This window comes from Podarcis liolepis (genome assembly GCF_965112155.1).
Source record: "Podarcis liolepis genome assembly, chromosome: 18".
NCBI lineage: Eukaryota > Metazoa > Chordata > Lepidosauria > Squamata > Lacertidae > Podarcis > Podarcis liolepis.
The window spans coordinates 9181478-9192110 of record NC_139572.1 but is presented as its reverse complement, the minus strand read 5'-3'; the positions used below and the strand labels follow the sequence as shown (position 1 = coordinate 9192110).

The window sequence follows — 10633 nt, the reverse complement described above, 5'->3', positions numbered from 1 at the left end:
CGCAAGACGTTTCGTCTTGCGAAGCAAGCCCATAGGGAAATTCGTCTTGCGGAACGACTCAAAAAACGGAAAACTCTTTCGTCTAGCGAGTTTTTCGTCTTGCGAGGCATTCGTCTTGCGGGGCACCACTGTACATCAGGAACAAGGCAGCAGGGGATAGAGATCTTCTGTTGCCCCTATGGATCCTGCCGCCCGAAGCAGTCGCCTTGCCTTGCCTCATGAGAGGGCCGGCACTGAGCCATGCAGTAGGAACAAAGCCTAAAGCTGCAATGTTTCATCCTTCTTCCTGGCTATTCCTTTTCAAGAGAGGAATTAGCCCAAGTGCCTAGAACGGTGTGCCGATAACACCAAGGTTGTGGGTTCGATCCCCATATGGGACAGATGCATTGCAAGGGGTTGGGCTGGATGACCCTCGAGGTCCCTTCCAATTCTATGACTGCCCTCCTATTGATGCACAATGGTGGGCTGGGTCTAAAAAAATTGGTTGTCAGGAGTTAAAAGGGGCCCAGCCACAACTACGAGGCTACCATTTAATTTTTATAAGAAATAAATAGAAAATTTCAAAAAACACCTAAGTGGGAAAAGGTACAATTAAAATTTGTGTGAAACGAATGTATTTTTTTAAAGTAATCACAATGTACATATATTGTACATCTGACCCCCTTCTTTCTATGGGACCCTGTATATAAGTGACCACCTTGGCTCTTATTACCTATGGGACCAGCATGGGTGGCCGGGCCTGGTGAACTTTTAATTCCTTACCCGTACGGTTATGATTCGTGGGTTCCCACTTAATTTTATTTTGATTTTAAATGTGATTTGAATTGTATTTTAAACTAACCATTTGATTTTGTGTTTTTAATGTATTATATATTTGCTATTAGCCGCCCTAAGCTCGGTCTCGGCCGCGGAGGGCGAGGTACAAATAAATTATTATTATTATTATTATTATTATTATTATTATTATTATATTAAATACAGGTGGTTATAAATTATTTTTTAAAATTAATATTAAATAAATGGTGTACATTTTTAAATAGTTTGCTAGTAAATGAATATTTTACACATTAACAGGTAGTTCAAAACCATATTCCATGCAGTCGACTGCATTAAGAGCAATTGTTTGAATTCACTAGATGACTGGGCAAATAGATCATATTTTCTAATGCTTAAGGGGGCCGACTGGCCATTGGGCAAGCTGACACCCTGGCCAGTCCGCCACTGGTGATGCAGCAATAAAACTGCTCACACGTTTGCAAAGCTAAGCAGGGTCTGGTGTGATTTCAAATTGGATGGGGGACCACATGCTGAGGTTCCTGCATTGCAGGGGGTTGGACTAGATGACCCTCAGGGTCCCTTCCATCTCTAGGATTCTATGACTCTGCCCTGTTATAACCGAGTCCCCCACCCGCCTTATGAAACTATGCCTGGTCCTCAGGCACCGCTTTGGGTAGGCCGCCATTGGAGTCCAGCCTCCATTTTGGATTTAGGAGCTCAGCTTCTCACAAGCCCTAGACCAGAACCTGAACTAAATCTAAATCCCTGAGCTCAGCAGACAAACGGAGAGCACGGCAAACATGTTTCTCCTCCCGCTGAGATTCACTCAACGTTTACAGGAATATAATTATTTACTTCTCCAGCTTTCGAAGCCACAGCAATTACAGTAATGTTCCCTAGAGGTGTCTTTCAATTTGCCATGCTAAAAACAAGGAAATGTATTGCAAGCTGTAACTCAGCTCAATTCCCTTGTTCTTATGCATCAGGGCAAAAGTCTCTTGACCCTTAAGATTGCACTATAGGGATGCTTTGGGACTAGAGATTTCTGCTCCTGTTTTTCTGTTTCACCTTGTGTTTTTGACTTGTGTTTTTGACTTGTTTTATATGTGTTGCACTTGAGAATAATCAGGGTAAACATTTTATGAGGCACCTACACATCCATCCATCTATCTATCTATCTATCTATCTATCTATCTATCATCATCATCATCATCTATCCTTGGGAGTAAGTCCCATTGAATTCAATAAGACAAATAATTCAGTAAGCTTCCAGCTAAATACCAAACCTTCAGCAGTCACAATCCTAAATCACATCAAATACAACGGCATGTCAGGCATTGCACTTTGGGGAATCTAAGATGGTGACTGCCTACAAACCTTGCCTCATAATTTTAAGCAACCACGTTAACTACCAGGGCAGGATAACATGCCTTACAAGTGTCCCTATTTTCCAGGGACCGTCCCAGATTTAAAGAAGCCATCCTGGTTTCTGATTTAATCCCAGAACGTCCCGGATTGTCCTCGTTTCCCCTTTCCTCCCCCTCCACGTCTCAGAGAACATGGTGGAGAAATCTGACCTCCTGCTCTTATCCTTTGCATTGTCTCCCTCCCTCCCTCCCTTATGTAGATGCAAAAACAGAGTCCTGGTTATTCTGAAAATAAAATACCGGCATAAAGACCAACACATTTGATCAGGTATCCCATGGGATACTGGCTGAAAATCAAGCCCAGAGGTTTTGTGGATGTTGCTGCTACTTTAAATTCATTTTCAGCCTTCATGCTGTATGCAAAATGGCTGGTAAAGACTTCTCTAAAGACCAGAAATCTTAAGATTTTGTTGTCAGGTGCTCCTTTGTGTTCAGATCAGGCCTCAGCACAATAATGTAGCACTTGGGAAGGAAGATGCAGCCCAGAAGCCCAGCACTGGAGGCCAACATTGAGAAGATCTGCACGGCCACCATGTACTTGCCCTTGGTGCTCAGGTAGGTGGGCACAAAAGACACCCAAACACTGCAGAAGACCAGCATGCTGAAGGTGATCAGCTTGGCTTCGTTGAAGGAACCAGGCAGCTTCCTAGCTAGGAAAGCCACCGTGAAGCAGGTGGCAGCCAAGAAGCCCATGTAGCCGAGGGCAACGTAAAACACGGCCACAGACCCTTCATTGCATTGCAGGACGATCTCTTCCACCTGGGAGCGCATGTCGGACTCTGGGAATGGGGGAGAAGAGCCCAGCCAGATGGTGCAGATGAGAACTTGCCCCCCAGAACAGGAGATGACAATGGAGTTGGCCAGACTCTTGCCCAGCCATCTCCTCACCCTGTTCCCGGGCTTAGTGGCCAGGAAGGCCAGCACCACCGTGATGGTCTTTGCCAAGACAGAAGAAACAGCAACTGAGAAGATGATGCTGAAGGCCGTTTGTCGGAGAAGGCAGGTCTCTTTCCTTGGGCGCCCGATGAAGAGGAAGGAGGACAGAAAGGAAAGCAGGAGGGAGACGAGGAGGATGTAGGAAAGGTCCCGGTTGTTGGCTTTGACTATTGGAGTTTCCTTGTATTTAATGAAGATTCCCAACACAATGCCTGCTGTTAAGGACAAGAAGAGGGCAACGGAAGCTAACACCTTTCCTAAATATTCTTCATAAGTCAGGAAAATGGTAATCTTGGAGACACATTGATCTCTGTCTTTGTTTGAATGGTGATCTTCTGGGCATTTGGTGCAATGTTTTGCATCTGGGGAAGGGAATAAGAGTGGCTGCAGCATCACTTACATCCCTAATGATCTGTGCTCTATTATGTTTTGAAGAAATCCTAGAGATTTCTTCCTTATGATCATTCCTTTCAACTCTCTTCCAGGATGTAATGAAGGTGATTAATCCTAAAGGAGTTGAGGAAGGAGCCACATTCCACAATGTCTGCAGAATTCTCACAAAAAGTGTGTGAGACTGAATTTCTGCCCTGTGTTTACTCTCTCCAGGAATTCCTTCCCCCTTGGAGTCACCCACCTTCCTGGGCGGAGAAGGTCCCTTCCGCACACTGAGCGCAAGCATAGCAGCAAATGGGTTTTCCTTCTAGAACCACCTTGGCATATCCAGGTCGACATCTTTCTGTACACCTGGAACGAGGCACGGTCTAACCAGAAAGACAAGAAGGTGCAACAAAGAGGAACTGTTAGGAATATTTGTGGGTATGTAATTCAGTCATAGGGACGCGGGTGGCGCTGTGGGTTAAACCACAGAGCCTAGGGCTTGCCGATCAGAAGGTCGGCGGTTCGAATCCCCGTGACGGGCTGAGCTGCCATTGCTCAGTCCCTGCTCCTGCCTACCTAGCAGTTCGAAAGCACGTCAAAGTGCAAGTAGATAAGTAGGTATCTCTCCAGCGGGAAGGTAAGCGTGGTTTCCATGCACTGCTCTGGTTCACCAGAAGCGGCTTAGTCATGCTGGCCACATGACCCAGAAGCTGTATGCCGTCTCCCTCGGCCAGTAAAGCGAGATGAGCACCGCAACCCCAGAGTCGGCCCCGACTGGACCTAATGGTTAGGGGTCCCGTTACCTTTACCTTAATTCACACATAGAGTGAATTCAAATGGATCTCTTGACTCAGCCTTTGACCCCTCATCAGGGTCCTTTCAACCCCCCACTGACCATTGGGGCAACCAGAATATCTTGTTCTTCATAATTAGTTCAGGACAACTGATGTTTGCACCACAGAACTCTCTTTCCTCTTCTCCATTTACCTGCTTCCCTGCTTAATAAATCTTCAAAGAAAATGGCAATGGAGTCTGAAATGTGATTTCCCCAAAGTTCAGGATTCGAATAATCTCTCAATCACTAATTAAGACAAATTTAATATGACTTTTCCAAGTATTGGTTTCCCTCACTCTGTTCTTGAGGCATGCAAGGCTTCATCTTGTTGCTGATGAATTTCCTAGTTATTTCTAGTTCATATGCCATTCTTTAAAATTAACCTTATATTACAATAGGGTTGTTGTTTTTTTTAACTTCTCATCCTTCACCAACAGCTTCTGTTGTGCACTTCTCAATTCCTGCACGTACAATAGTTTAACATTTGCAACATCTACAAGTGAACTGAGTACACAAATCCACAATAAATCAGTGATTATCATTTCTAAAATAAATTCCTTTCCATCCTTCTGCATGTATGAAAGCCCAATAGTTCACTTTTACTAGGGGCCTTCCCTTTTCTTCTTATCTACGTAGTATTTCTGTTGAAGATTCTGGTGTCTTCTCTGAGGACCTCTGGGCTCTATCCTTTCTTTGAGCACCCCAAATTCCCCTCCTATCTCAGCTGCTGTGGAAAGAAGAAGTGGTGGTTGCAGCTGTTATTGACGGTCAAGACACCATTGGGCAAACTGATATGGTCATTTTTCAGTGGTTGTTTAAGGAAAAACATGATAAGCGTCTCCTAGCCTTCTCCCTCTGTGATTCCCCCTACCTTGTTGAATTTCCTGGGCCACTCAATGGCTTCTGGGTTAATGGTGAACTTTATGCCAGCAGACGTCTCTCTTCTTATATTCCCAATTTTCACAAGGTCTCGAGACTTATTGGCAGACATCACCCAGTTCATAATATCGAAGTCTGCTGGCAGCTCCCAGTTCTCATCCAAGCACAGTCTGCCTCTGGAAGTATTCAGACACCGGATTTCTCTTAAGAAAGAGTGAACCTGGAATGACAGAAGAAAGCACCAGCACTGAGAACCCAGGAAGCCAAGATGGATATCTCAGTCCTACTCACTTCAGCCTCTTCTGATTTGGGTCCTGCGTGTATCTCATGTAGACTGGAATTCCTATTCAGCCATTTCTCTTACTACAGACCCTGCAAGTGCCCCAATTTTCCAGGGATGTCCCTCAATTAGAGACAGTTTTTCATGTGATCCCAGAATTGCCCACTTTGCCTTAGAATGTCGCTATTTTCATTGGAGAAATGTTGGCAGATGTGGAGTTATCCAACCCACAGGGCGTCCAATCCTATATCAGGAATTTTTAGTTTTTTAATATTTTAGTATGAATTTCTTTATGTTGGGAGCTGCCCAGAGTGCTGAGGCAACTGAAGAAGATGTGTGGGGTATAAACAGTGCTATTTTTCTAGAACTCACCATGAACACCTCCCTCTGAGAATGGCAATGGCACCCACCTGAGAGGTGCCAAAACTGAGTTCTGAGGAGTTCCTCCCTGAAAAAGCCCTGGGTATAAACTGTAAGATTATCATTATGGAATGGGCTGTCTCTATTTTCATCATAGAAATGTTGGGGGGTCTACTACTATTACTAATACTAATAGTAACTATGATATTTTACAGGTCTATCCCCAGTCAAGATCAGCATCTGTGTGGACTGCAGTTTGCAAAACGGGGAAGGAAATACCTGCCACGGCTGTAGCCTTTGGGGTCCCCATTGCTCTCTTTCCTCCACCATCAGCCTCCTCTGGGATCTAGATGAAAGCGAAGCATGCAAGGCCTGAGCCACAGCTTGAACATTGATGTAAGTGCCATAGCTGTCTAGAGACAGCATTCTCTCACGATCCTCTTGGGGTAATGGCGGCAGTTTCTCCTCCTCTCTGCATCTTATCCTGCCTTTCACGGACAACAGGTGCTTTGAATATGAACACTGAAATGCTTGATTCAAAAACTCTGGAAGAAGTCTGAACCGAGTTTTATATATGCTGTGCTCTATTCCAGTCTGAATTGCAAAGGACAGACAACCATGGAGGTGCTGGAATAGACTTGGAGGGAAGTAAAAGCCAATTCTGATTTCTAGCAAAGCTGTTGTGATCCAGACTTTTGCCCCTATTTTCTTCTCATAGATATTGTTTATTACCATGAGTATTATGATATCCAGTTCATTGGTTACATAGGTAACAAATACCCCAACTTGTCTCCATAGGGAAAAAGGTTCCCCAGGCCTGATAAATTGTTCTATATCATTTTCTGGTACAATTTTTGATAAAGCAATGCAGATCCCTTTGCTGTGCATCAGAGGTTTCACAGCGCTCAGAAATCTTTCTCCACTGTCATTGTCTGGAGTGCAGAGGCCAATCCACGTCCATCCAAAATGCAGGAGCAATTCAACAATCCCCTGGTACTGACTTTCCTCTTTGGGAGTCATCCGGTAGACAAAAGGGAACAGGGTTTTACCTTCGAGAACCTGGGCAGTGATGCCATGACTGATCTAGCAAGGAAAGCAAAAGTTCAGCAATTTCATTTAATTTCAGCATGACAGATATTTACTTATCTGAAATGACTGATATCTATTGAGATTTGTGCTGGCTGAGACTGATGGGAGTTTTAGTCGGAAACATCTGGAGGTGTCAAGTTGGTGAAGGCTCAGTTTTGAAAAAGGGATGTAGGATCCATAGCTCAGGATTTTCCCATTTTTAAAAATATCCCCACTTGACCCCTCCAAAGAGAAAATAGAATTTTATGCAGTTGAAATTCTCTTTCCCTCCATGCTCTCCCACTACTTACCTGAGGGATTTTGTAGATTTCTGACAAGGCTGAAATCACTCTAGAGATGACAGTGTTGCCTCTTTCAAGAACAGCCAACAGGTGATTCTGTTCTTCACAGTGATAATTGGGAATATTGCATCCACTGCCTGCAAGCAGCTCTAGCATTGCGTCCGAAGTCATCTTTGCATCTAAATAGTTCTCATAGAGGTTGTAGCCCAGAGTAATGTTGGGTAAGAGACTGAGATCCTGGTTGATCTCTTGGATGGTGAACAGGAAAGACAGTGTTTGATAGCTGGTCCTAGTTGCTTCCCTGCAATAAATGACTTCTTTAAAAAGAGTGAAACTGATATCCATACGAGTGGGGAGGGGGATATTATATCCACAAAGATTAGTATTCATTCATTCATTCTTTTGCATTAATATAAAACGTTTTCCTGTCTAGCATAGAACAAAAAATTTGAAATCTCTGCTTTGATGCAAACAGCACACAGAGCTGTTCAACAGTGGAACAGACTCCCTCCAAAGGTGACCATGTGTCATGGATGCTTCAGGTGAGATTCCTCCAGGTCCCTTCCATCTCTACAACTCCGTGATTCTATTCTACTGTGGTTCTATGAGTAAGCAATGAAGGTGCCCCTCAAAATGTGTGCTATACTGGGAAGTTGCTGCAAAGCCTGCTTTTGCTGCATTGGTCTTTGGCTTCTTCCAAGGGGCTAGACTATAGGTAGATAAGAGACAATTTTATTGAAGGAGGGGAAGCACCAAATACCTCAGTCCCCTTTTAGTTACAATTGAGATCTAGTGGCTTTCAGGTTTGAGTGCGTGGTAAAACCTATAATTTTGCACATGTTTTTCATCAGTGACTCCACCAATGAGGACACACCCTGATCTGTGTTATTCCATATAATCATTTTATTTGAAGCGTATCATTCCTGCTCTTCACCCATAGAAATACAAGCATTTTCAAGAGTTTCTTAAAACACTTCTAATTTTTTTTAAAAAAGTGACAGAAAGGGAAAAGTGCTGGGATTGGAGGAGGAAACCTTTAATGTAGCTCAGACAGATTTCCCCATGGTGGGCTGTAGGCCTCCTGTTCCATCGTGTTAATAGAACTGTGATAAGGTTGGGATAGGAAACAGGTACCTATGGATTCCAAGTGAAGAAACATCAAACATTTCACTGCTTAGAAATGAGGCCAGTTGTTTGTGTGTGAGAAAAAGGAATAATTCCTTTTCACTTTTTAGAGACCTGACTCCATGAAAAGGAAGTCTCCTGATTCATATTATTTATCATTTCAATTAAAGCACATCTTTCCTGCTCTTCAGCCCCCAAACGTCACCCAGAGGATCTTAAAATTCCATTTGTAAAACTGTAACATGGAATAATATTGAATGAAACCTTTGAGCCTTGGAAATTGCCTGAGTTTCATGGCATCCTGCAGGTGGGGAAATTCAGTGCATCCTTTTAACCCCTGACCAGATTCATTGGCATCCTTGCATTCTACTAAAAGCAACACAGAATCAAAGGTAGGAAAGTGTTTTCCTAAGGAATTTCCAGAGGACATGGAAATAGGAGATGGTTGTGTAGAATCTTTTACTAGGACCCCCCCCCCCCAGCTCCCATCACCCCCAACCAGCAAGCTCAATGGTTAAGGGCAGGGTAGTACAGCAACATCAGCCCTTGGCTCCCCAGCCCTGAGAAAAGGGCTCTTTCCTTGATAAATAGGAACCACTAGAAGGACTGGAGAACCATGAAACTGTGAAGTACATACACTTTAGTGCTGGCGAAGGGTGTCTGAGAAAAGTTGTATGGAGTTTCTTCATATAAACGTTTTGGAGAGATGATCCCACTGATGAGAAAGTGTCCAGGCCGGTAGTAATTGCGAGCATCCGTTTGATCCCTGACCAGATTCAAGGGGCATTTCGCCTTGTGGTTCCCGCAGACTCCAAAGGGCATCATGAGCAGCAAAAGCTGCAAGAGAAGGAGCAGGGATCTCATTCTGGCTCTGCCTCCTCCTCCTCCTCTTACCTGCCAAAGACACAAAGCAGAAGAACCCAAAGACTCTTGCAAGACCAGACTGCCTGGCCTTTCCCAATCTGGGTGGTTTTCAACTCTACCTTCGGAGCTAGGAAGCACAAGGCAGGCACACCCCTCTTACGCCAGTTCTGCAGCTTGTCTCAGTCTGTCTCCAACACAGGAAATATTATCTGCACCAACTTTTTCTTTCCCAGACACAGCGCAATTAATATTGTCATGCTACTTTCTGAGGCTGATGTAATCTCCAGAAATATCTCCTGAGCTTTCTGAAGATCAGATGACTATAATTTTGATTATTCCAAGTGGAATAAGTTTCACCACAATAACTTTCTGAAGTCTTGAATGGCTCAAGTAGCAAGTGCAGAGCTGGAGAAAAACATGTTGGACAGAAGTCAAGGGGTGTTTGGGAGTTGGAAGTTTGGCCTGAACTTTGTTCAAGACCACCAAAGAAGGAGCTGGATCCGACCATGGACGCTCCTTCTTTGGAGGTTTTTAAGCAGAGTTTGGATGGCCATCTGTTGGGATTCTTCAGCTGAGATTCGTGCATTGGAGAGGGTTGGACTAGTGGACCTTGGGGTCCCTTTCCAAGTCTCCCATTCTATGATTCATTGGAGGTTTTTAAGAAGAGGTGGGAGAGTCAGGGATGGACAGCAGCCAGATGAAGGAGTCCCAGCCTTGTATCCCAGGCATCCTAAGCCCTTTTAAAATGTGGGGGTTGGGGGGGGGCATTATTGGCTTTTTTAAAATTTTGATTATATATGTTGTGGTTTTATATTTTGAACCGCCTTGAGACCTCCAGGGGTAGGGCGATATATAGATTCAGTACATCAATAAATAAAGGAATAAATATGAATAAATAAAAATCAATCAATGGAGAATGCTGAGAAATGCCATCCTCAGGACTGTCAACGGGATACATGGTGGTGGGATCTTGTTTCTTGGAGGCTGCTAGAGACAGAGACTGGTGGAACCTGCGATGGGGAGGGATTTCTCAAGCCCACCCTCTGGCCGCTTTGGGTGGGTCTGGGCTGCTTGATTCCTGCCGCTCTCTTCTGGTTCTCCCCCTAAAGGGAAGTAGCGCCTTGGGGGCTTCGAAGCAACTACAAGTGAATTTCCACCCCATCTTTGAAAGGCTTCTCCAACAGAGGGAAGCTCTCTGGATTTGGTGGAGGGGAGAAATGTTGCTCTGAACTTTCGACTCTCCCTTCCCCTTCGACATGTTCTGCGGAAGGTGAGCTTCTGTTTCACATGGAGCCAACTTGCTCCTCGTCTTTGAGCAGAAACTTCTCTACTCAGAAACAAATTGTCTGTGCACAAGCCAGGCTAGCATTCTAGCAGCTTTATTATTCTTTATCAATTTATT

At 44.3% G+C, this 10633-nt stretch overlaps 1 protein-coding gene across 1 annotated transcript; it reads right to left on the bottom strand.

Annotated features, from left to right (window-relative positions):
* Nucleotides 1-1856: 1856 nt before the first annotated feature.
* LOC310697269 (vomeronasal type-2 receptor 26-like) lies at nt 1857-9383 on the bottom strand. Its single transcript, XM_083483727.1, has 6 exons — nt 9005-9383; nt 7252-7543; nt 6152-6955; nt 5225-5452; nt 3775-3901; nt 1857-3502 (listed from the first exon to the last, which is right to left on the bottom strand). The coding sequence occupies exons 1-6, from the start codon at nt 9229-9231 to the stop codon at nt 2604-2606; spliced, it is 2577 nt and encodes an 858-aa protein (XP_083339853.1). The 5' UTR covers nt 9232-9383; the 3' UTR covers nt 1857-2603.
* Nucleotides 9384-10633: the final 1250 nt, after the last annotated feature.

What these genes read in the sequence shown, in the direction of transcription:
- LOC310697269 (XM_083483727.1), bottom strand. Translation starts at nt 9,231, where the DNA reads ATGAGATCCCTGCTCCTTCTCTTGCAGCTTTTGCTGCTCATGATGCCC. An exon ending in GGCCCAGGAAATTCAACAAG is followed by an intron (nt 3,902 to 5,224) that starts GTAGGGGGAATC and finishes CTTTCTGGTTAG; the next exon opens with ACCGTGCCTCGTTCCAGGTG. An exon ending in GACCTTCTCCGCCCAGGAAG is followed by an intron (nt 3,503 to 3,774) that starts GTGGGTGACTCC and finishes TCCCTTCCCCAG; the next exon opens with ATGCAAAACATTGCACCAAA.